General features: G+C 40.1%; 3 protein-coding genes across 3 annotated transcripts; all 3 read right to left on the bottom strand.

The window, feature by feature from the left end:
• Window positions 1-5,659: 5,659 nt before the first annotated feature.
• On the bottom strand, window positions 5,660-10,288 carry mpv17l (MPV17 mitochondrial membrane protein like). The gene is made up of 4 exons (XM_087804679.1): window positions 9,422-10,288; window positions 8,206-8,276; window positions 8,004-8,033; window positions 5,660-6,498 (listed from the first exon to the last, which is right to left on the bottom strand). Exons 1-4 carry the CDS (start codon window positions 9,723-9,725, stop codon window positions 6,259-6,261), a joined length of 645 nt encoding a protein of 214 aa, XP_087660805.1. The 5' UTR covers window positions 9,726-10,288; the 3' UTR covers window positions 5,660-6,258.
• Window positions 10,289-10,367: 79 nt separating this feature from the next.
• Window positions 10,368-14,111, bottom strand: ntan1 (N-terminal asparagine amidase). The gene is made up of 10 exons (XM_087804663.1): window positions 13,906-14,111; window positions 13,308-13,410; window positions 13,181-13,246; window positions 12,477-12,585; window positions 12,333-12,406; window positions 12,223-12,276; window positions 12,113-12,166; window positions 11,952-12,049; window positions 11,760-11,873; window positions 10,368-10,956 (listed from the first exon to the last, which is right to left on the bottom strand). Exons 1-10 carry the CDS (start codon window positions 13,984-13,986, stop codon window positions 10,786-10,788), a joined length of 924 nt encoding a protein of 307 aa, XP_087660789.1. The 5' UTR covers window positions 13,987-14,111; the 3' UTR covers window positions 10,368-10,785.
• A 1,851-nt stretch (window positions 14,112-15,962) lies between these two features.
• Window positions 15,963-25,230, bottom strand: LOC148089215 (ADP-ribosylation factor-binding protein GGA1-like). The gene is made up of 17 exons (XM_087804500.1): window positions 25,186-25,230; window positions 24,663-24,747; window positions 24,499-24,574; window positions 24,310-24,408; window positions 23,972-24,095; window positions 22,697-22,791; window positions 22,447-22,527; window positions 21,136-21,270; window positions 20,994-21,075; window positions 20,387-20,488; window positions 20,188-20,319; window positions 19,967-20,001; window positions 19,727-19,896; window positions 18,295-18,533; window positions 18,062-18,231; window positions 17,889-17,999; window positions 15,963-16,944 (listed from the first exon to the last, which is right to left on the bottom strand). The coding sequence occupies exons 1-17, from the start codon at window positions 25,226-25,228 to the stop codon at window positions 16,834-16,836; spliced, it is 1,890 nt and encodes a 629-aa protein (XP_087660626.1). The 5' UTR covers window positions 25,229-25,230; the 3' UTR covers window positions 15,963-16,833.
• Window positions 25,231-25,334: the final 104 nt, after the last annotated feature.

Genomic DNA, 25,334 nt, shown 5'->3' with positions numbered 1-25,334 from the left:
CTTTCTTCTTACTTTTTATTACACTTTCTCCATTTTTTTGGCGTCTTTTTAATTTTTTCTTTAGAGTGGTCGGATCTTGTTGCCGTTGTGCACAAAACGAGACCACTTTTACAACTTTTGCATATGGTTTTCTGCTATTTTCGTCACTTTTGGGAACTCCGTCGGCAGACACGCTCAGCAGGTCTATTGTTTACACAAGGGATCAGCTGTTGGGGTTGCGCAACACCGCTCTCTCTCTCAGCGCGGAATGGACGATTCCCGTGGAAATCAAGAGAAAAAGACGCGGATGCAGAGCAGGTCGGATGAAACAAGAGAAGAAACGTAGGTTCCGTCCCTTTATTCCATCGATCATCATAGGAAATGTACGTTCGATCGTGAATAAAACGGACGAGCTTGCTGCGCTGACCCGGCATCAGAGAGACTTCCGGGAGAGCAGCCTTCTATGTTTCACGGAGACCTGGCTGACGGAGAAGATCCCAGACTCTGTTGTTTCCCTGGGGGGGTTCAAGATGGTTCGTGCGGACCGGGACATGGATGTAAAGAGGAGAGGAGGAGGAGTGGCGGTGTTTATTAATGAGAGATGGAGCGATCCCGCGCATGTCTCCATTAAAGAACAAGTGTGCACTAAGGACATAGAGTTTGTTGCGGTGGGCATCCGCCCGTATTATATCCCGAGGGAGTTCTCACATGTGATTGTGTTCACTGTTTACATTCCTCCCTCTGCGGACGCAGCCGCAGCGAGCGAGAGGCTAAGCGCCTCAGTGTCGGACCTGCAGCTCAAACACCCGAACTCTCTCCTGCTCATAAACGGGGATTTTAATCATGCCTCACTCTCCTCCATTCTTCCCACCTTCACACAATACGTGAAGTGCCACACCCGGGAGGACAAGACTCTGGACCTTTTGTATGCAAATGTAAAAGGTGCCTATACCTCCTCTGATCACAACTGATACGTCTGCGACCTGAATACACTCCCATGGTGAGGAGTCAGCCTGCACAGAAAAGAACTGTTAAGATGTGGAATGATGAAGCCAAGGAGAGGCTGAGAGACTGCTTTGAGTCTACAGACTGGAGCGTGTTCTCTCATGGTGATGACATCGACACCTTCAATGACCATTCCACAGATTACATAAAGTTCTGTGAGGGCAACGTCACACAGACCCGCAAGGTGCGGTGCTTTGCCAACACCAAGCCATGGGTGACCCCTCAACTTCAAGTTCTGCTGAACAAGAAGAAGAGGATGTTTGCTTCAGGGAGCAGAGAGGAGCTTAAAGAGGTCCAGCGAGAGCTCAAGAAGGCGATCAGGATGGCCAAGGAGGAATACAAGAGGAAACTGGAGGAGCAACTGGCGCAGGGCAACACAAGGGATGTGTGGAAAGGCCTGAAGAACATCTCAGGTCATGGCCAGAGTGGAGCCAGAGCCACAGCAGGGGGAGACCAAAGATGGGCCATTGAACTTAACCAGTATTTCAACCGGTCAGGGCCCCCCTCCATCTCTGCCCCCCACTCTTCACAAAGCTGTTTTTCCCCTGCTTCAGCCCCCTGCCCCCAACTGTTTTCACCTCCAAGCCACCTTTCTCCCCCCCCAACACGCCCTACTGCCTCAGCTGCCCAACCCCCCACAGCCACCTCTCTCTGTTACATCTGAACAGGTGAGGAGAGAATTAAGGCGACTGAAGATCAGGAAAGCTGCTGGACCAGATGGACTCAGCCCCAGACTGCTCAGGGACTGTGCTGATCAACTTTGTGAGTTGGTCACACACATCTTCAACCTGAGCCTCAAACTGGAGAAGGTCCCGGTCCAGTGGAAGACCTCCTGTGTGGTTCCGGTTCCCAAGGCGGTGCACGCGAAGGAACCAAGCCACTTCAGACCAGTCGCCCTGACCTCCCATCTGATGAAGACCTTGGAGAGGCTGGTACTCCGCCATCTACGCACGACGGTGAGCTCTGCGTTGGATCCGCTGCAGTTCGCCTACAGGCCAAAGATGGGGGTGGACGACGCCGTCATCTACCTGCAGCACCGGGCACTGACTCATCTGGAAGGCGCCGGTAGCACTGTGAGAGTCATGTTTTTTGACTTCTCAAGTGCTTTCAACACCATCCAGCCGGCGCTGCTAAGGAAGAAGATGGAGGACGCAGGAGTTGGGACACAGCTGGCAGCATGGACGATGGACTACCTCACCAACAGGCCGCAGTATGTGAGGCTGCAGTACTGCAGGTCTGAGGTGACCATCTGCAGCACCGGGGTGCCTCAAGGGACAGTGCTGTCAGCTTTCCTTTTTTCCCTCTACACGGCGGACTTTACCTATGACTCCAGCAGCTGTCATCTCCAGAAGTTTTCTGACGACTCGGCCATTGTGGGCTGCGTGTCTGGGGGGGGCGAGCTGGAGTACAGGTCAGTCATCAAGGACTTTGTTGACTGGTGTGAGAGCAACTACCTTTGCTTAAACACCGGTAAGACAAGGGAGATGGTGATTGACTTCAAGAAAAAGTCCCCACCACACCAACCGGTGAGCATCCAGGGCTCGGACATTGAGCTAGTGGACAGCTTCAAATACCTGGGTGTTCACCTCAACAATAAACTGAACTGGTCCACACACATCAACGCCGTGTATAAGAAGGGCCGAAGTCGCCTCCACCTCCTGGGGAGACTGAGGTCCTTCGGAGTGTGCAGACCACTTTTAAGGACCTTTTATGACTCCGTGGTAGCCTCTGCTATCCACTACGCTGTGGTCTGCTGGGGAGCAGCCAGCACGGACCGGGACAGGAAGAGACTGAACAGGCTGGTCACGAGGGCCGGCTCTGTCCTGGGCCGCTCGCTGGACTCGGTGGAGGAGGTGGGAGAGAGGAGGACATTCTCCAGACTATCCTCCATCAGGGACAACGCTCTTCACCCACTGCACCTGACCGTGGAGGAGCTGGCCAGCTCCTTCAGTGGCAGGCTCAGGCACCCCCAGTGTAGGACGGAGCGTTATAGAAGGTCCTTCATCCCAACTGGTGTCAGGATATTTAACTCTCTACTTTAAATATCCTGATGCTAATCCGTAGTGTGTTTTTCTTCTCGTGTGTTTTTTATTTTTTTCTCCGTTTTTATTTCTATTTTTATTTTATTTTTATTCTATTTTATTTTGTTAATAGTGTTAACTTTCTAATTTTGTAAATAATTGTATATTCTTAAGATCGTTTTATTTTATTTTGTATTATCTCTTTTATTATTTCTTTTTCCTTGCACTTTATTTTTTTTAACTGCGCTGTTGTGAAAGTGTGTTTCCCCTCTGGGGATGAATAAAGCTTTTCTATAGGGGGCTTCGCACCAACTCGTAGAACCTGAGGTTATGATAGATAACTCAGGGGTTACGATCGATGGAATAAAGTAAACTACTCATCTGTGGTGCCGGCGTGATGATGAAAGAATTCCCCGGTTGAAGAACACGGACAGTTTGTCCACCTGCATCGTGCTTCTGTCGCTGGTTCCTCCGGTTCCACAGGCATCTCCACTCACCTCTCACTTCCCTCTCCCCTCCCCTCAACCCCTTAAAAACACTTCCCCCCGATTTACTCGCCATTCAAAACCCCAAACACAAACAGAATATATAATTACATAATTTACAGAGCATCAACAATAACCAAAACATGCTCATATTTGCTATTATGTATATATATCCCTTGTGACATCTGGTATGTTACAGTTTGATGAGGTCCGTTGAGGAAAGCTCTGAAAAACACAACACGATATGTAAACATTTAAAATTGCTGACATTAACTCAGTGGACCATGTCAATTATTTGCTTACATCAAAGTCAGTTTTCTTCCTCCATGGTCCTACATCAAGCAACAAGGCCATTTTTCTAGGAAAAATACACAAACGGAACATACTGAAGTCAGACGGCCCGGGTAACATTTGAGTCTTTGTTGCCATGGTAACGTGACGTGACGTTTGTCAACACTAATCGCAGAGGGTTCATCGGCCAGTGTCTCATCAGGGCACTCAAAATTTTGGGAGTGAAGGGACTGCAGATAAGGAAAGCCACTAGGAGATCCGTTGGCTAAACAAGCTAGTTCAGGGGTAGGGAACCTGGTCCAGAAAGAGCCGCAGTGGGTGCAGGTTTTTGTTCCAACCGATCAAGCATGTACAGTTTAACCAATGAGGTTTCAACTGAACAAGCAACACCAGACTGACAATCAACTGATTACACTCCTAAGACACCTGATTGAATAAAATGTGTCCTCTTGAATGGTTGGAACGAAAACCTGCACCCACTGCGGCTCTTTCTGGACCAGGTTCCCTACCCCTGAGCTAGTTAGACACAAGCCGGGGCCTGATCAACCCTGGATGGGTCACTTGGGCGAGGGTGTCTGTTGCGAGACCCGAAACACCCTATGAACCCAGGCTACAACACTGATGATGTGTCTACATTGCACCAAGAGTGTTTGCCGTAACAAATTCATCTGGCTAAACCAGTGACCTCCGGGAATAGGCCGGATGACGACCATGAATCGTATGGCGAGTGCTGGAGAGACAGCCGACAACTGGAAAGACAGTAACCGTGGCAGTGAGGGTCAGCAACCCATGGTGCAACTCCCGAGAGGGAGCACCCACAAGAAGCTGCGGAAAACTCTACTATATTATACCCCGGGGGGGTATAATGTTCCTGACCGGTTTATCCATCCTAACGGAAAAACGACAACGAGCGCAGTCTGTTCATGTGGCTAAGTCTGCAAAAACCAGCATGGCCTGAAGATCCACCAGGCCAAAATGAAATGTCTGATGGGGAAGCAGATGGAGCAACGCACAGGTCCAGTACCTGGTGAGACGCAAGAGGAGCCCGGCCAGGCTTTCAGAACACCGAAAGACAGATCCAGTTTGATGAGGATCTGGATCAATTCCTTGTAGCGACTGCAAAGGGAGATGTAGACCAGAAGTTCCGGACGATGGCTGCAATGATCATCAGCAACGGTGCAGAAAGGTTTGGCAAAAAGGAACAACAGCCAACCAGAGGTCAAGGGGAGCCAAACAGAAGGGAGTTGAAGATTAGCCAGCTTAACTCACTCACCGATTACAATTTGTAATTTTGTACAATTGTGTGTAATAACACACAATTGTACAAAATAATTTTTCCACTAACCTTTTAAGGATTTTATTTTATAATAAAAAAAAAGAAAGTTGTCATTAACATATAATGAATGGAATGTTTTACCAACCTTTGAAAAGTTTCGTTATATGATATCTATAAATAAATGCGTAGTTATTGACATATTATAATGATTTTACTTTTACATTTCAGATACAACTTCTGCTTTAACCCTATTATCACAATTTAAGTTAATTGATTTGTTTTTTTGGTTAATATGACTAAATACAAAAATAATAAATGAAAATAAATGTTATAATCATTTACTTCAATGAAAGTAGAACAGGACTGTATCAGGTTGAATAAAACCAACACAAAACCAAAATGATTACTGTTAATTTACTGAGTGACAGAAACAAATGTCTAATGGTCTCAAGTTTAGCAATAGACGCGCAAGATTGTTTTCAGTGGGGCTGACGTGACACCTACCCGCTCGCTTTAAGGGACAGTTGAGGCTCTTGTTTACACAAACACAATGTAAAAAATACACAACAAAAAAGTTAATTTCATAAATAAATGTATTAATAATCCGTTATTGCAATTGAGATTCAGAGATTTCAATACAAACATTTTGTAAAAACCATAACTGGTATCAAATAGAACTACTTTGATCAATAAAACACAACAACAAACACACACTGAAGCAGCAACACACCTTCTACGTCTAGTTAAAATGACACAAACGGATGGTAACGATTAATCAGTCAGACGTCGTTCATGACACAACATGAGAGCCTCAGTAGCACCATATATTACATGTTTCTAAAGGATGAGAAAACTGCCTCGACCATGAACACAACAGAACAAACATGTTCTTGTACACAACACGTCGCAGCAGAGATGTCTACATTCAAGTGTTCACGACTCCGCAGTCATAGGCCGACACAATCTATCACTATACTTATTTTTACTGCAGCATCGGTGGTGCAGAGAAAACATAGTCTTATCTAGAGAATAAACTCTATATCACAGATGAGAATGTTTGTCAACAAAGAAAAACAAACAAAGAAAACGTGAAATGGTCTGTCCAGTGAGGTAACATTGCATTGTCAGTGCAGAAAAAAAAAATCAAGCTTGGATCTGATAACAAAACTGAAGTTGGAGCCTAATCCCGATTCCACATGAATCAATTGTGCTTCGATTGCACCGCGTCGTCCTCAGGTGGAGTCGCTCTCACCAGGGCGTCCGGCTCCTCCGTGGTGGGACGTTCTGCTTCCTGTTGAGCGGGAAATAACCACGCCAGGGCGGCGCTGGCGGTGCCGTCGCCGTTCTGGCGGGAGAAGCAGAGGAAAGTGGCCCAGACGAAAGCACAGCAGCCCGTGAAGGTGGTCCGCAGGTACAGAGGCACCAATGCGAAGTTGAGGAACTGAGAGAACAGGAAGTGTCAGTCAAGACTAATAAACATTTTTGAGAGTAAATTCACCTAAGTTTTAAGAATTTTATGACATAAAAATACAAAAAAGCTCTTTGTTAGACTTCGATTTAAGTTGGAGAAAGAAAGGGATTCAGAAAAAGAGCCTTATATGATGCGGACAATTAGAAATATAAACAAGAAGAATTTTGTTTTAAAGAGATCGCGAGTTATTAATTAGGTAGAAAAACTGATTTTTTAATTCACTATGACCTTTTATTCATTCAATTAATCAGTCAAAACATTATTACGTGATATTGAATTTCAAACTGTCTCTGTTTTACCAACAAATTTATCAAAATAATGATTTCATCATTCAATTAAAAAAAAATGCTTGAATTAAAAAACAAAATAAATGTGATTTTTCATATTGTGTAGTGATGGTCTGGTGAAGCTTCATGAAGCAGTTTCATTATTTTCAGAGTCCACTAGATGGCGGACTTTGCACTAGTTTCCTTTGTTTTGAACAACTCTTTTAATGAAACATAATTTTTAAACTGATGGCGCCACCTACTGACTTTTAAACAACATGACACTGTTTCATGAAGCTTCCTCAGACTATCAATAATATTGTGGGTAGGTCTTCATTATTTATTTTATCTTTACACTGTTGGTGTAGGAGTGGAGGGAAAGTATGATGTTATTCTATTCTATGTTGATCTTTGTAGCCTTTCTCCTTTGTATCCTTTTGTTTGAGTTATTTTCTTTTGATCTATGTTATTTATTAATCTTTGTTATTTAAACTTGCTCTTAATTCTTTTGTTTTAACATTGTTCTTGTTCTATTTTTATGAAACTTGCTGTAAACTGGAACCTTATTTCCTGAAGGCTATGATTAATTCTATCTAATCCCAAAATATTTGCTTTGTTCTTGTTTTTATGAAAATATTGTCTTCTGTTTACTGGAAACCCATTTTTCCGAAGGAGATCTACAGAGGGATTAATAAAGTCTATCTATCTAGTTTTATTAAAACACGTGTTTTATCTAACTCAGGTTTTCTTCAGGGTTCTACTTTTTTTTAAATTGTTTTTTCTTGTTCTTAAGTTCATGAAACTTGCAGTACCTCCTATCGTCTGCTGTGAACTAGAAATCTATTTTCTCAAAGGAGATTTCCAGAGAGATTAATAAAGTCTATCTAATCTAAATTTAAAATGTTTTTGAATTGAAGCAATTTTTAAACTAATCTACTGCCATAGTGTTGCAATGTTCTGACACTGGGAGGCGCCAGAGACGATGTGTTCAATCTTACATACATACAAGTGTTTTTTTGGGCAATTATTTGCTCAGGTCAGAAAAAATTATTCTTTGTAAAAAATAAAAAAAAACTTAATTATGAATAGTGATTATTTCCTGTTATTTTTTGTATGTTGAATTTGATAGAATAAAGTGAAGTAAATGTTAAATAAATAACAACCACAAATGTGATCTTTTCATGCTAGAGTGAAGAGTTGAATCCTTACCTGCATGAACGGCCAGAACATGAGTCCTGTCTGAAAAATAAAATAACAAGTTATTTCGGTGCCACTATGGAGTTCACCGGTCACAATTCAACACAGCAAATGATTGATTAATTCACCATAAATGTTTTACCAACGTTACTTTTGACCTTGTGTCATCCCTCTTCATAACGTTAAAGTGTAAAGGTGGCCACTGAACACTTACCTTGTAAGTGTTGAAGAATTTCTCTCTCCAGTCCTCGGTGATGTCTTCCTTCCCCTCCAGAAAACTGACACCTACATACCACACATTAAAAAATGTTCAGTGATGAATGTTCAGTGTTCAGAGGATCAACCTGTCCAACCTGTCCAACCTGTTGACCCTCCTCTTGGACACATTCCCACCCCAACACACCACATCATAGAACAGGACACTGACCACCACAGACTGGTAGAACATGCAGAGGAGTTTCCTGCAGATCTTAAATGATCGGAGCCTCCTCAGAAAGTTCAGTCTACTCTGGTATTTCTTAAACCTATAGTCTGTGTTGCAGGACCAGTTTACTGTCCAGCTACACACCGAGGTACTTAAAGTTGTCAACTATCTCCACCTCGTCACCTCTGATGGACACTGGACGTGGCTTTGTCCCTGACCTTCCAAAGTCCAAGACCAGCTTCTCTGGCTTTAAGGTGTTCAGCTGCAACCAAACACGTCAAAGACGAACCACTACCATCCAATTACTATTCACTTATTATAGATTTATGTATTGGATTAGTTGAGAGTAAAAAAAAACAATAATTCTATACATTTTATCATTTATTACAAAAAAATAACCTAATAGAATTTTATATTTATGTATTAAAAAAAAACTTTTATTGATTGGGATTGATTGTGTTATTGTTGAAAAATATTATGTCTTCTTAACACGAAACTAACCCTAAAACAATTTGTTTATTATACACAAACGTTTTAATTTAATTGATGATGTGGTTTTACTGAAGCAACTTTTATTTGATTAAAACACATTTTTCTTTGAATTGAAAATGTTCTTTTTTAATTGATGAGAACAAATCTACCTTCAAAAGTCGATTAAATTAAACATATTATGGTGTTCTTAGGTTCGTTGATTGTAGACAAATCAAATCAAATCAAATCTTAAAAATGTGTATTAAAATATACTAACTTAAATCTAGTTAAACCCAACTTTTAATGTTTTTATTATTACTAATACAACTAAAAAAACAACACATTGCGTTGAATTTAATTCATCATGTTAGTTAAATGTTAAAAACAACCAGATAAAAATAACAACTATAAACCGTTTTTTAAATCGAATTCAATTCCATTTTTGTCCCGCAACAAAACGGACCTTTGACCTGCTCGTACACTTGTGTCTCCACATAGTCAACCAATAATAGTCCAGCAGCAGCTGATCACAGACCTGTGTAGAAGACGCTCGTCGCCAGCGGCGCCGCACAGCTCTGATCCAGGACCAGCTTCCTCAACACCATCCCGGCGGAGTTCCCGGGGAACCTGCGCTCCAGGAAGCGCATCCAGAAGAAGCTGAAGTTCCCATGGAAACTGAACGCGACCACCGCGACGTTCCGAGTGTGACTCCAGTCCATGTTGTCCTTGTGGGAGAACCACTGGTGGACGAGGTCGCCCCCCGCGAACAGACACCCGTACAGGGTCACGTTGGTGGCCCAGGGGAACCGGCGGACGTGTTTGAAGACGCCCTTCAGCATGTCAGCGGCAAGTAGCGGCTCGGAGCGACAGAAGTCCTGCTAGGAAGGCGACGATCAGAACGCACGAAAATACACGTTAAACCTGGAATATGTGACGGAATTCTTGTCGCGACGCATCATCGGCGGTCAGCTGGTCAGACCCTCTGGTTACGTAACACGCGTCACATGTCACTTGTAGTAAACGGGGCGGAGCTAACTCATCTTTATTTTTATGAGTGCATTATTGCCTTAATAATCTTATTTGAGCGTCAGATATAAACCTAAATTCGATTTAGGTTTAAGTAGAAATGTTTGGTTCATACGCATTGAATAATTTTTCGAAATGGTATAAATCGACATTTTTGGATTTTTTTAGTTTTTATTTTTGATATTGCAATCACATTATTTTTTAGAATATATTAATTTGTATAGTTACTGTTAATGCCGACTTGCACTAATACAAGTATTAAAAAAAAAAAAAATCTACCGTTCAATTCAAAAAGTAACTATTGAATAAAACATAATTCTGTAAAAATTGAACCTTGCAATATAAAAACGATTTTATTAATTAATCGAATGCCTAAAATAACATAAAATAATTCGAAATGTCAACATTTGAAGGATAAATTCAACCACTTAATATTCCGACAGCACTGACACACATGGATAATGACCATTTATTTGAGTTCAATCACATGACATTCTTAAGTTACACACATTCCTCACAGCCTCTCTAGACCCACTCACACCTCAAACCGACGACTTGCACAAATATTCAAACTGTCAAGTTCCCTCAAATCTACAACTACATTTTCTCTACTATCAAACTACTTATATTTTATTTTTTTTAAACTCTTAACATACTGTATATAGTTTTGACTATAAAGGGTTTTAAAAGTATTTAAGGCAATGTATGATAAATTAAAAAACATAGAAAAAGATGCACCCTCCTGGAAGATAAGACAATAATGATTCATTCATCAAAGACCATGAGCACTTTTAGCCAAGAACATTTTAAATAATAGAAGAAGTTGTTCACGGTGGTTGGAAAAGGCATCAAGTCCACAGATGAGCAGGACCTCTATGAGGGATGAACCATCTCCCAGTCCCCTCTCTCGCTCCTTCCATAATAATGCGGCTGCCCACCGGGAAACAAACTCTCCGCGCTGGGATGCTCCAGAAGGAACCTGATGGTGGACTTTATGTGCTGGACAAAATGTGGAGGCTCTGCCATTGGAGAGGTGGACAAGTACTAGAAGAAATGAGAGGGGAACCTTCACTGATGGAAGAAATAATTTCTCAGCCGACTGCTAGACATTTCCTGGCGACTGGTAAATTAACCCTTTTACGATGACAAGTGATGTTTGATTCTTCATATGTATGACTTCTTATTTGGCTTTTTAATTTGAATTTCTTTCGTTTTTATGTACAAATAATACAATATTTTTTACATGTTTGAAAATATAAATGAAAAAAAGAAGATAACAAGTTAGACGTTTGAAAGGTACAATTGGGTTTTTTAGCCTCTTCAGTTGAAATAAAAATACTTTCGACTCATTTTCTAACTTGATAAAAACTCTAACACATTGTCCGTCTCGCTTCGAGCCAGTCGGAGGTGGAGCAAAAAAGTATAAAAATCAAGCTCAATATAGTGAAATCGTCGTTTTATTGTATTTTATATAACTTTTTTGTTATCTTTTCTATATCAAAGCACTTTAAAAAATATATATTCACCTCCATTTTTTGATGGGGAATAAATAAAAGAACTATGTGGATATTTATTGACAAGTAATGATGAATGGAAATCAATTCTTAAAAATCAATATAGTAAATTTTTAAATCACCTTTGACCTCATGAGGGCCACATAAATACAGGGCCCGCTTTGTCGAGGTCTGAACTGGACTGTAACCGATACAAACAAAAAGTAGTCGAGCGTGTCCAATTGAGTCGTGAGATAAGAAGAATCACAAATATTTGCTTCCCGATAAAAGTTATAACAAGCTCAGATAAAGCAAACGACATTCTGCCTTTTACCCAAATCGTTGTAGACTGACCTTCAGGATGGTGTCGTCGGTTTGTGACAACCAGAAGGCAATATCCATGTTTGGATGCCACTTGCAAGGACCGATCTTGACAAGCCCTCGACATGAGTCGTAAATGTCCACCATCTGCCAAAGGCAAGATTGTTGGAAAAACAAGAGTCCGGAAGAATAAAAAGATCAGTGTAAAATGTAAACTACAATCACCTCTCCTCCAGTGAAGGTTCGTGCTGAACGCAGGTTTTCTGCAGGTCCTTTTTGTGGAAAGGAAGCTGGAAAAACTAATCCAGTTTTAACATTTACACCTGTAAAAAAACAAAAAGTTTAATATTTGACATCTTGGAGGCTTAAGAATTCTAAACACTTACCTATTCCGTAGATGACAGGTCTATGCGTCTCATCCTCCACCACATCATTCATGTCTATTATAAATAAAAGGTTAGCCAGAGTCAGATCATTTATTTAATCTAAATGTTACCTGTGATGCAACACGTGACGAGATGTACGTCCTCTTTTTGATTTTGAAAAGCTCCTGTGAAATCAAAAGCGTTAGATTTTTACTGTAATGTCGTCTGAGAAGGACTTTACCTAGAATGTTAAGGCTTAGTGCAAGTGACGTCATCGAATCATCCTTAAATCCACCAACAAGATGGAGCTCCAGTCTGGAGGAAAATGTGAAAATGCTTGTGTTGAAAAATTGTCAAAATAGTTCACGACGTGTGGGCGTTGTACCTGCCATCCTTCACAGAATGACTCAATGACGTCACTGATTTGACCAGGAGTGGAACTTCCGACCAGGTATTGGAGCCGTCACAGTGGGCAAGGCAGACGGCGCCGCTTCCTGAATGGACAAAACAATTAAATGTCGCACACTAACTGAAATTATGGAAGTATAGAAGTGCCATCAGAATATTAAATACTTTCACTTATGATTTTATACTTAGAAACTTTTAATTTGTTTATGAAATAATGTTTGATTTTTTTGTATTGAATTATTTTAAAATAAATACAATTCAATAAGTTATATACTAATTATTTTTTTTTTTTAATTATAATATAATAATATTTAGGACAAATAAATCGAAAACTTTCAAAATAAATTACATTTTTTTTATTTACACAGAGTTTACAATTCTAGTCACAATCATTCAAACATAGATTTTCTTAATTGAATCATTTTAAGGTTGTGAATAAAAAAATATATAGAATTTTGAACTGACCTATTAGAATTATAATAAACTCTATGTGTAATTCATTCAAACATTCAATTTGAAAAATGAAATTATTCCAAATAATCAAATTCAACTATTCTAAAGACATGATAAAAAAAATAATTTCAATAAACATTTTTTTAAAGATCCACTATTGAATTTTCTGATGGTACTTTTATACTTAAATTAAATTATCGAATTGCTTCGGTGAATAATAGTCAGAACCTGTATGTCGCAGCACGACTAAATGGCAGGTGGTGGCATCTTCAGATCCCATCACTGAAACATAATCTGACAGTGTGTTGTGTTACACATCTTTTCCTCCCAGAATCTGTTCCGGGGTCTTTCTTACCGTCCGACGGGGTCGTGGTGGCGAACTCTCGCTGTTGAACGTAAAGAAGGCACTTGGGGTCGACATCAGCAGGCGACTGGGAGCGGAAACTTCTCGCATGCTCCTGTGGAAATGGACATAGAAGAGAGTTTGAAGGTGTACAACAACATATTGGATGAGCGTAAAAAAAGCCTTTTAATAAACATGATGTATATAAATGACATGTACTTCACATGTTTACTATGACAAGTGACCTACAGTTAAAGTAGGGAACATTTACACTTATATATTTACATATATACTGTATATTGTGTCATCTTGTTCTTCCTCTTTATGTTCTTCTTATTTTATTTTTTATGTATTATTTTTTATTGTTTATGAAAAATTGCTGGCTATTGGTAAAAAACAATTTCCCAAAGGAGACCTCCTGAGGGATCAATAAAGTTTTACCTTACCTTACCTTACCTTACCTATTGCAGGTTAAGACAATGTGATGGAAATATACAATAATGTTAACGCTGACTTGCTCTACTCACATGTACGAACAGAATTGTAGATTATCTAGAAGAATGACAGAGCAAATGTAAAGTTTTATTAAAACATTCTCACTTTAACCAACCTGTAAATGTGGATATTTGTCGAACAGTTCCGCAGTGGAGCTTATCCGCTCAAGTTCTCGGTTTTCTATGAACAAGGGCATTTCCCCGTCGACTAATCTCTAATCCAGCACAAACAACATGGATTTAAACACTTTGTTTCGCTTCACATGTTGAAAGATAGATGTCAATAATATTGTACCAGCGCACTCTTACTCTCTCCTCTTGTGCTTCCTCTTCCTGACACCGAGTGGAGCTTCAGCCACAGCGCCACGCAGTGGTCACAAACGGAACATATTAAAAAAAACACTCATATTCATGAAGGTGTCTTACGTTAAGTTTACGCGTAATGTCACATGATCCTACAATGGCTAACGTCGTTTACGTTACGTCTTGGAAAAGGTACCGCGCTGCGAAAGTGAAATTATATTTCGCATACTATGTAAAAACTTCGAGGATAAAAAGTACATGTGCCCACAGATAAGAGACCTGGAGAGAGGTTAAGACTTTTTTTTTCTATTTTCAACTGAATTAAATAAAGATAAACTATATTATATTTATTGTGAGGACAACTATATTGAAGATCTCCAGAGGGAAGATTAAAGTCTATCTAATCTAATGTCTATAGATATTTATGTAGGCTTTATTTGTTGTGTATTCATTTTAATGTTAGTATGTGATGTTTTTATAGGGATATCTATAAGTAAGTAAGTCATTTTTATTTGTAAAGCACTTAAACGACAGAACAATACAAAGTTAAAATACATACTTTAACAGGCCAAGACAACAAAGTGACAAACACAGCAGCACCAAGAAAATTAAGAAAAAACCTGCACAAATAAATATGACAAGATTTTTTGCTACAAACTGAAGAGTAGTTAAAAGGGTAGGAAATTCAAAACGTATAATTATTTTCCTTTTTCTAACTACAGTGTCCTGTTATGTTGTATTTTCTTTATTTTTAACTTCTTTTTCTACAGGCGAGGGATCAATAAAGTTTTACCTTACCTTACCTTACACACATATATTTATACAATAAAACAACATCATTTTGTAGCAATTTTTTTATTTAGTTTAATAATAACACATTTTACATATTCCAGGCAGAGCAGGGAATCATTAGTCCAACATCAGATTGTTAAGGTAAATATCGTTACATCAATTGTTATTATTTATTAAGCTTTGATTATACAGTTAAGATGAAACCTGTTTGTAAAATTTAAAAAAACACGGCAATTATTTGAAAATGGCAGTGAAACTCCACGGAAATCCATCAAACATTAAACAATAAGATATACATAAAATGTAACCTAAAGATCTTTAGAAGAACAACGCCTAATATCCCCCCTCCCCCCAGTGGGTGTGGCCATCCCACATTTTGGGTCGAAATCTTCTTGTATCTAGTTTAGAAATGAATGTAACAAACTGCGGGTGCAGACCTCCTCCAAGCAGCTAATTTCTGCGTTTTTATGTGATTTCTCTTTCACGCAGTATTATTAACCTACATCGTTACCACAAAAAAAGGTTTTTTACGAGCATTTCGGCAATATTACTTGCAACTTTTCATTTCAGGTGGAAATATTCTGTTGAAACTAAAGGTGACAAGATATGAATATCCATCAGTTTGAAACTCACCGACTTAGAATTAAAGTAGATCAAGTAGATCAAGCAAGTTGATATGGCGACCCATTAAGATGCCAGTGATTGAAAATAAGAAAGAGCTATTCAATGTCAGCAATTGCACAGAGACTTACAATAACAATAAGCCAGTTAAATATAAATATAAAATATGTTCAGACTATGGTACTGACGGGCTGATGGAGCTTCATGAAACAGTGTCATGTTGTTTAAAAGGTGGCGACTTAAGTTCAAAAATGAAGTGCAGAGACCGCCATCTAGTGGACTCTGTAAATAATTACACTGCTTCATGAAGCTTTTTGCGATTGAGTTTGACACCCATGAGTTAGATGAGTCGTGCACCATTCAACAAAAAAAAGGGCTCGTCTCAGCATTTCCAGGCGACTCAGGAGGACAATGGACTTGTTGTCGCCCGAAGAAGCAGTTAAGAATCAACCACGAATTTGATTTTGATGTCTTTAATTCCATCCATACAGATCCATGCTCCACGTCAATAAAATAGATAAATATATCAGGATAATTCTGAGGCGTTTCTTTGACCAGAATTCTTCCAAGTACACAGCGAACAGAAACGTCTCCTCAGGCACATGTGGTGGGATCTAACCCGATGGAGGCGACGTCTGCTCAGGACTTCCATGGTCCGTCTTTGGGTGAGTCAGAGAGCGGCAGGAGTGATTCTCAAACAGGTGAAGTGCAAATTAACAAAACAAGTGCAAGAATGATTTTGTGTAATAAAAAGTACAAAAAAAAAGTGAAACGTAAACAGGATCATTGCAAAGATCTGATTAACATTCCCAACATTAAAAAATAATAAAAAATAAATGCACAAATAATTTGCATTTCAACCAAGAAAGTTGTAACTAAAGTAATTTGTAAAATAAACAATGGTTGGAATGAACCATACTGCATGTCAACTTGAGCAGATGAATAAAGAACAACGTTTATTGCTGCTTTATGATATAAACCAGTCTCATATGCATGGTTGTGTGAACTCTTGAATGCTAGCAAACATGGACACATTTTGAAAATCACCGGAGAGTCATTTACAGAACGTGTGGGATGCTGGTCCCGTGGACAAAGGTCTTCACAGCTTCCATTAATCAACCAAAAATAAAAATCTTCAATCATAGGAGGGTATGATTCCAGGATGTAGTTGCTTTCAGGACTATCAAGTCTTGGATCTACAGATGCTGCTTCGTACAACATGTATGGATGAGAGATGATTGGGGGAACAGAGGAAGGCACAAGGCAGAAGACTTTCCCCGCCAGTTTTTCTTTAGAGAACAAACGTCGAGTTTTCGACGTCCATCAAGCTAGAGGTTCCCCCAAGTGTTCGGAGATGGAAACTGGTCCACGTCACCTGACTCGTCGTAAGCTCTTCCTCCGAGGTTAAAGGTCAGCTTATAACGCAAACGCACTTTTTCCTGAAATTCAAACACATAGAAATCATGCCTTCCGTCGGGGTGAGAGAAAATATCGTTATATCGATATATCATGATTTGTTTTAGCCTGTATTGATTTTCAAATCAGATTTTTTATCACCGTTCTTTTATGGTTTATATTTTTAGAGGGGGGTTTAAAATTAGGATTTTCTTATTTTATTACTTACAATGCAAATATCTACGGCTTTCATTTTCGGGTTGCAATTAAATTACCGGCAGTCGCAGCAGAGTCCACTAGATGTCGGTCTCTGCACTATTTTCCTTTGTTTTGAACAACTGTTCTAATGAAACATCGGATGGCGCCACCTACTGACCTCTGAACAACATGTTTCATGAAGCTTCATCAGAACATCACTGCTATTTTTTTTAAAGATACTTTTAAGATATTTATATTTGGACAAGATGTTGTACATAGACATATATTGGGGCAATCAGAATTTCAAATGGTTGAATTGAACATTTTCAATGTTTAAATTTTTTTTAATAATTGAAATTAAAAAAATTAAAATTAATGGGTTTTCTTCACACAGACTAACAATTAGAATAATTCAAAAACACAATTTCTAAATTCTAAATTCAATATTTTTTAAATCGTAGCTTTTTAAATTCAATATAAAAATGTTAGTATGAGTTACTTGAACGTGTGGTCATCAAACGATTGGCTGAAAAATTCGATTAAGTAGTTCGTTATTTTGTCTGGTGGGACTATTATTATTAAAGTTAAAAGGGCCACAAATTAAAAAAAACAAACATTTATTTTTGAATTATTGTAATTAGATTCCATTTTAATTTAGAAAGAAATCAACATTTTTTAATTACTGCATTTAAAAAGAAATCCAACCTTTCTACATAAAAATGATTGAATCAAACCATTTCAAAATGACTTGTTTTGAGGATGAATTTTGCCCGTTTGAGGCGAGAGCTACCTTGAGAGGGTTCGCCAGCAGCAGGATCTGTGTGATGGCAGCAGGGGGCAGTATAGGGTTAAAAGCTGGGAGCTCTGTATTTGAGGGCGGCTGCAGCTTCACCTTCATCACCTGGACACATCAGTTTATGTGGGCGGGGGGACCACAGAGGAGGGTGGGTTGTGTGGACCTACCTTGGGTACGGCTGCTTGAAAGCGGATGTTTGTGAGCGGGGTGGGCGCCGAGGAGAGCATCGAGATGATCACCACCAGCACATCAGGACGCAGGGCAGGACAGTCTCGGGCGAACGTGAACAAAACCCTCAAACTGTGCTTGTCGAACACAGTCACCGGCAGCAAACTGCCTAAGAAGCAGAAAGGATCAGAAACTTTGCTAAAACATTCATGCATTCGACTGCGGCTCTCACTGGGCTTGATCATCTCCAGAGGCATCGCCACGTCCGTCAGAGAAATGTGTTCGTAGGCGTCTCCGCCTGCTTTGGATGCCGGTTCAGAACCGGATTCTTCATTCAGGACAGGGGGTGGTAGCGATGAGGTCGTCACACTAGATGTCCTCAGGGTGGCGTTGGGGGTGGGATGAGGGTTACTGTGGGACATCAGCTGAAGATCTCGTAAACTGATTCCAGAATGTGGTTGCTGCTTGTCCCTGCCAAGATGAACAAACCAGCAGCTTCTGAGTATCACACTTTATTTCCTTCACCGTTTAAGTGTAAAGTGATTCACACAAAATTCAAACTTCCCTCGTTTTCTGCTCACCCTCATGTCGAATAAGGGATATAGACAAAAATGTATGTTCATTTTAATGTTGCAAATGGATGAATTTCCTCCAAAAAGACAAACTTACAAACACCCAAATACTGCTCATCTGTAGCATCCATCTTGTATTTAGGCCTCGGCGAGAGGAATTGTTCCGTAAAAAATGAAACAATTCCATATTTTACGCTGGTTTGTGGAAGTCTTTTAAAGGACAATAAAGATAAAAACAGGAATTACTCCGGGTAATATCGCGAGCGCTTCCAGAGAACATACAGTCTACCCAATATTACCCGGAGTGCTTTTTGTTTATATCGCTAAAGTACTGTAAATAAGTTAAGTAGTTAAATTGATGATCTCAGACGTCATTTTTAAAAGTTAGCAGGCAATAAAGTTGGAAAATCAATTTATTATTATTTTATTTTTAAATCATCGATTAGTTGCCAGATATTTTTAACAACATTTCTCGGGAAAATGAGAGACAAAGGCATTCACTCATCACTAGGGTTTTGAGAAAATGTTGATACACTTAAATATTGTGATGTTTTTTTTTCACAATTCAATTATTTCACAGCACTGTATGGATTTTAAAATCCAGCAAGATCATGGTGATATCTGAGGATGAGAGGATACAGTGACTCCAGCAGCTTTTAAAGCTGACGTTTGAACATATTTTGGTTTCAAAACAAGTTAAAAGCAGTTACGACTTCGTCAAGAGTCATGTGTCATGTGTCATGTGTCATGTGTCATGTCTGTAAACTCTGCAACAAAGTTTTAAAAAATATAGCAAAATATACGTCTTATATTTGCACTTGAACGTCATCGCCAGACTCTTGCCAATACAAACCCCTAGTTAAATTTGAATGAACAATGTCTTTTTAGTATTTTCACATATGATTAAGTTGAAAAAGTTGATTTTCTTTGCACTTTAACACGGTAACAGTCGACAGATATTAAACATGACATTTATCAGGAAGAAGTGACTAAAGTCTTTGCTCATCAGCCTTTAAATCCAGCCGTTAAATCCTGTAGCTATAATGGTGTTCAAAGAAACACGTAAAAACAAGAGTGATTTGAGGCACCAACCATTTGACCTGCTGGTCCTCTGGAGGCAGCGACTGCTGTAATAAGGTTTTTCCCAGGAGTTCCAGATCATCCAGAGCCGTGGGTGCAGCTGTACTGCCCCCTACTGTTGGCGTCAGCTGAACTTGAGACACAGGAAGTGACACAGCAGATATTTCCGTGGAGCTCAAGCGCTGAAGGCAGACAAATTGTACATTAGAGCTGTATGTGTAGATGGAAAACTTCACTTTTGTAAAAACAGACCTGCAGACTGTCAGAGTTTTCCATCACGTTCAGTCCTGTGATCAGAGGGAAAGTGAATCATTACCAACGGAAAACACCCTAAAAGTACGAGTCAGGCTTTGTTGTGGTTTTTGCCAGATGTTGCCTTCAGGAGGGTGATTTTGGAATCGTGTGTAGAAAATAGCTGACTCAGGAGCCGTTAAGCTGCTTCCGTTAACGAGCCAGATGACTTTAGTGCTTACCCAGCGTCATGAGTTCATCGTCCAAGAGGCTGAGGCCCATGTTGTGAGTCAGGGCCTGCAGACTTGACGGGTCGGATGGTGCGACGCCAGGCGACGTGCTGAGTCCCTCCAGGTCGACAAGTGCCGAACTGCCTGGTTTTGAAAAAGAGCACGATCGGTTGGATCTTGAACCAATCGGCAACGAGCAAAGATCACTGACCTGATGTTGCCATGGCATCGCTGCTCACCTCCTCCCCTTTCACCAGCCTCCGATAAAGGTTGATGACTTGCGTCAAACTGTCGTTGGCCTGTAAAATATCCGCTACACACACATGAAAAACAGTCGTTATTAGGCAAGAATCTGGCGATATAAAAATCACAACACAGAGGCAATAATACGATATATAGCAATGCTGTAGGAACAAGTATATATGTGTAGTATTGTCGAGTACTTGACTCTGGTGTTGCAGAAGTGACAGACCACATGACTCTTGACAAAGTCATAACTGATTTAATTCGTTTTGAAACAAAAATTCGTCGAAATGTCCACTTTAAGGGCTGCTTGTGGACGTTGATGACTGCTGCCATCTACAGGCCGGAGGTTTAATTACAATACAAAAGTGAAAAAACTGAATATTAGCATGCCAATTGTAAATTTAAATATAAAATATTATTTCAAAGCATTTAAATAAAATTATTCCTACATTTTACTACAGTGCCGATGAATATTAATACGGTATAGTGAAAAAATATCCCATTATTCAAGTGTATAGATGTTTGTTACACCCTTAGTCGTGATGCACTTTCATCGTTTGTTGACAACTTGCCTAACGCTTCATCGCTGTCCTCGGTGTCACTGGCTAGTCTGAACAGCGTGGGCCTCATCTTCTCACAGCGCAGGTAAAGATCCTGTGTCAGAAACACATGGTCAATCTCAGCTGCATCACCTCCCTCTCAGCGCCGCCTCACCTTTATGAGCTCTTGGTTGCTGTGCGAGCTCTCTGCTGTGTAGCCCTCCAGCAGCTGGTTCAGCAGATTCACACTCTCCTTCACCTCCTGGATGGCGCTGACACGCTTCGAGATCTTCTCCGCGCGCTTCTGGTCCTGACGACACATTTTAAAAGACAATAATGAGGGGGCGGTGGAGTTATGCAAGTGTACAGTAGTCCGTCTCCGATTGTGGGGGTTACATTCTAAAAAATCCAGAATTCAACAAAATGTGTGAAGTAGTGACTGTTTAATTCACTTCACTTGTTCAATTTAACATTGCATATGAGGTTCAATGCCTTATAGCCAGCTCGACCATCAAGAGCAGTCAGGACAAAGTTTATTACTCAGGGACACAAGGCCAAAATCTCATCAAGAGCTAGGATTGAACCAGCTACTTCCCAGGCCAAAATGCAACCCTACAGTGTCCTAAACAGCTCCCATAATGCTTTGCCGCCCAGCCAACCAATCACAGTTGACGATTACCGTTGACACAACATGGACGCAGAATTTAAACACGGTATTGTAGCGACCATTCAGCCTTTAATAAATATAGCAGCGTGTAGAAAGGCATCATGGGAGTTCACTGCTTTGTTGGAACCATTAGTACCGCAATTTCTGCCGATAAGCCGCTGATTTTCCCCCAGAACATTATAGATTTATACATTCTGTGACGGCAACAAGGGGCCCTTCTAGCAGTAAATGAAAAAGTGTGACAGACATGGGGACAAACTGAGGAAGACACTCGTTTTTATTTCGATTTTTTAGTGCTTCATACACACCGTCATCATGGACAACATGCTGAGAAATGCATATCGTGCAGCTTCTAGTCTGTGAGTTGATCCTGACAGAGGGGGAAAGTTCCACAAACACCAAGGTTTTTTCGAATGGCTGGACTGCTTCACGATTCTTAATTTAACACAAAGTTTTTCCTTATCTGCAGTGACACAGCGTGGCCCATTTGTAACAGTGTGAACGAACACCAGAAACTTTGTCTTTTCTGACTTCAGCTTCACAGAATATATTTAAACATGCAGTGCCAGAGTAATAACAGCGAGCCTGCAGAAGGTGAACCAGGATATGGTGAAGCTGTATTTGTTGTCATTTGTCTCAATCCGGCAGCAATCACTGACAAAAATGTGTTATTATATATTAAAAAGTTGTAACGATCAAATATTTTTTGTGACCGATCTCCCATCTTAAAAACCCTTAGCCAGGGTGAGGTTATATGTGCAGGAAAAAGAGATATGCTGTCCCCGCGGCAAACTTGAGACCATAAAAAAAGCCACTCACCTCCTGGACCATTTCCTTAATTAGCTTGTTGGCGGCTCTCAGGTCTTCTGGCTGTGTGCTGTTCAACAACCGAGACAGAGTCTACAAAAACAGGATGGGAGTTTCGGGAGCGGAAAATAGAAGAGGAAGGGTTTAATAAACTTGTCGTCGCTCACTTGACATGTTGATGTTAACCAGACCATGTTGCCAAGGAGGAATCGCACTAATGTTTTAAAGACATTTTTATTTCACCCCTTAGAACTAGTGGTACCTTGGACTTTTCCTCATCTTCAAAGATGGCATTTTTGGATGCAGGCTGCAGGAGGGACTTGTCATCAGGAAGTATTGGATCCCACTTGACAATGCCTGGAAGGACACCATGACATATTGAACCTTAAGTATTAAGACAATAGCTTCAGTATTTGTTCATCTAACACAAAGGTCTCGACACAGCTGCATATACACAAAGGCTGGTGTCAGGCACAAAAACATCCTTGGCATTATCGACCCGCCTTGTGCAATGTAATGGACCATCACACATGCACCAGCAGTTTAGTTTAGCAGTAGCATAATAATAAAGAAAAAGAAGGTCAGTTATAACATTTTTAAAAAAAGAGGCTATAAATGCAACACAAATATGACTCAATAAAAGAACAAAATCCTTGAATTTCTCCTTGGATTCATTTTAGCTTCAGAGGAGTTGTGCTCATATAAGCATTCACAATGTAGTAATCCAAGAGGGGCTGCTACATTAATAACTTTTACACCATTCTTATTCTACATCTTATTTATGTATATTATTTTTTTTTCTTCCCATTTCTGCTTAATAATATTCTACCAATCTTCTGATTCTTAAAAAAAGGGTTTGGAATCAGATTTAACTTCCACTTTATTATTCAGGCGTATTTGTCTGCACAATGTTTACTTTCAACTGCACACGCACCTTTGACCTTGAGGATCCAACTAGCACTTTAAAATAGCCAGGGCACATGTGAGAAAGAGGATGTGCGAAAAAGCCCTGACAAAGAAGGAACTGTTTGCCCGACTGTAAGAAAATTACCAACAGGAAATGGCTCACTATCAAGAGTTCAGAGAAAAAGTCATTAAATACTTTACAAGTGAAATTGTGGCACCAAATGCACTTTGTTTGAATGTTGAATTCTTACTTTCCAAAATGCAGTCCCTCATCATGATTTTTTTTTTAAGTTATTACTTTATTAAGTTCTCCCTCCCATCTGAAGTCTGGGTGAATGAGAGGTTACAAGAGCGGAGTCCTTTTGGCTTCACTCCTCCACCAGCTGTAATCACGCCCGCTTTGTTTATACAACAAGGGAGGTCGAAACTTCCGGGATTGACCATTTACAACAGACTGGGTGTGGTTATGGTAAACCAGATTTAAGATCCAGAAAAAAGGTAAGTGGGCAGGGCTTGAACGCATTTCCCAATGTAAATATTTCAATAATAAGAGACTTTTGTACAAACACATACTGATGAACACAATAGAGGTCCAAGGTCAATCTAAGACACAAAGTCATGATTTTGTTACCTTGTTTTTTCAGCATTTGATACGCATCTGCTATTTTGGATTCTTCTGGCAACTTCACTGTCCAGAGGTGCATCATCTCCAACACCTTTCTTTTCACTGGCTCTGGAGCTCGAGATCCCAAATACTGAGAGCAAACATTACTTGATTTATGCTAGTTTATGATGGCAAGTGACAAATAAGTGGTAGCTGTTACATCTTCACATTACCAGGGATATTGTAGTAATGAATTGTTAAAAAAGGAAAATATCTAAATTACAAAAAAGTAAAAAAAAATTAGATTATTTATGCTGCATGTTCAAAAAGCCTCAGTAGTAAACATCGTCAAAGCCAATTATTACCTTTGGAGAAACCACCTTTATGAGCTCATTCAGAAAACGGAACTTTCCGACTTCAGTGTGAAAGCGCTTTCCACAATCTGTGATGCACATCTCCAGAACCTGACAAGTGGTAAACGTGTTCAATCAATTAAACCTATTGACACCATTATATTGTTATAATATATATTACTAATTATTATGGGAACTCACCATGAGTGCTTGCAAAGCCTCCCACTCCTGAGGAGACTGGATTTTGTGCGCCAGAAGTCTGGTTGCAAGCTGTGGGCTGAGACAAGACGGACACATATTTAGTTGCATATGAATAAGTTAAAGTGGTTCTATTGTAAATAAACTTTGTTTTTCAATTTTCTCACCCTTCGGGTTCATTGTTGAGTTGATCACAAAACCCCTTGATACCTTCCCAATCTGTGTCTTTGTTCAAAGGGTTAGTGGCTTTGTCTGCAAGACATTATTGAGGAAAATCATTTTTGATAAAGTGGGATTTTAAGTGAAAATGTGCGAAAAACCAAGCAAACCACCAAATTGTACCCGATTTATAGTCCTTTTAAAGTACAGAGTATTCACAGTTATTTTGTATACGTTGGGTGCTTTAACGTAACATGACAGAAAAGATAACAGGAATAATCATTTGTTTTAAACTTGACACTGCGGTGAATCCGTTAAGTCAATAGAAAAATGTCTCAGGTGACACGTTATTGTCAGAGGTTGATCTTTGACTGCACTTTTGACATCCGCTGTCATGTGTGGGGCTGAGGAAAACCGCGTCGCCAAACGCGATGACGGCTCTCGAAAGACACCAGTTTTCTGTATTAAATCCAGTAATGAAACCCAGCGTGCCTTGAGTGTGAAATAAACGCCACAATTACTGGTACTTACTGATGCGAGACTGCAGGCTGGCCTCAGCTGGAGGCGCCGCCATCTTTCCGGAATTCTAAACAATATATTTGTTCTCGCGTGATTCTGCCGTGATATCGCGAGAGCCGAGGGGAAGGTTGCTGACGCGCCTCCCTAGCGCCCCCTCCAGT

The sequence above is a fragment of the Callionymus lyra genome, chromosome 1 (assembly GCF_982586985.1).
Source record: "Callionymus lyra chromosome 1, fCalLyr1.hap1.1, whole genome shotgun sequence".
Taxonomy (NCBI): Eukaryota; Metazoa; Chordata; class Actinopteri; order Syngnathiformes; family Callionymidae; genus Callionymus; species Callionymus lyra.
The sequence above is the reverse complement of the archived record's forward strand: the minus strand, read 5'-3'. Positions and strand labels throughout refer to the sequence as shown.

Excerpts from the sequence above, each read along its gene's own strand:
- mpv17l (XM_087804679.1), bottom strand. The coding sequence starts at position 9,725 with ATGCTGAAGGGCGTCTTCAAACACGTCCGCCGGTTCCCCTGGGCCACC. Across the intron at positions 8,034-8,205 it reads AATTCTTCAACACTTACAAG|ACAGGACTCATGTTCTGGCC; the intron begins GTAAGTGTTCAG and ends TTTATTTTTCAG. Across the intron at positions 6,499-8,003 it reads TGTTCTGGCCGTTCATGCAG|TTCCTCAACTTCGCATTGGT; the intron begins GTAAGGATTCAA and ends CTGTTCTCTCAG.
- ntan1 (XM_087804663.1), bottom strand. The coding sequence starts at position 13,986 with ATGCCCTTGTTCATAGAAAACCGAGAACTTGAGCGGATAAGCTCCACT. Across the intron at positions 12,167-12,222 it reads CGTCACGTGTTGCATCACAG|ACATGAATGATGTGGTGGAG; the intron begins GTAACATTTAGA and ends TATTTATAATAG. Across the intron at positions 11,874-11,951 it reads GAACCTTCACTGGAGGAGAG|ATGGTGGACATTTACGACTC; the intron begins GTGATTGTAGTT and ends TGCCTTTGGCAG.
- LOC148089215 (XM_087804500.1), bottom strand. The coding sequence starts at position 25,228 with ATGGCGGCGCCTCCAGCTGAGGCCAGCCTGCAGTCTCGCATCA. Across the intron at positions 24,748-25,185 it reads CAGCCTGCAGTCTCGCATCA|ACAAAGCCACTAACCCTTTG; the intron begins GTAAGTACCAGT and ends AATGTCTTGCAG. Across the intron at positions 16,945-17,888 it reads TGCTGGCGAACCCTCTCAAG|GAAAAAGTGCGTTTGCGTTA; the intron begins GTAGCTCTCGCC and ends TTTGAATTTCAG.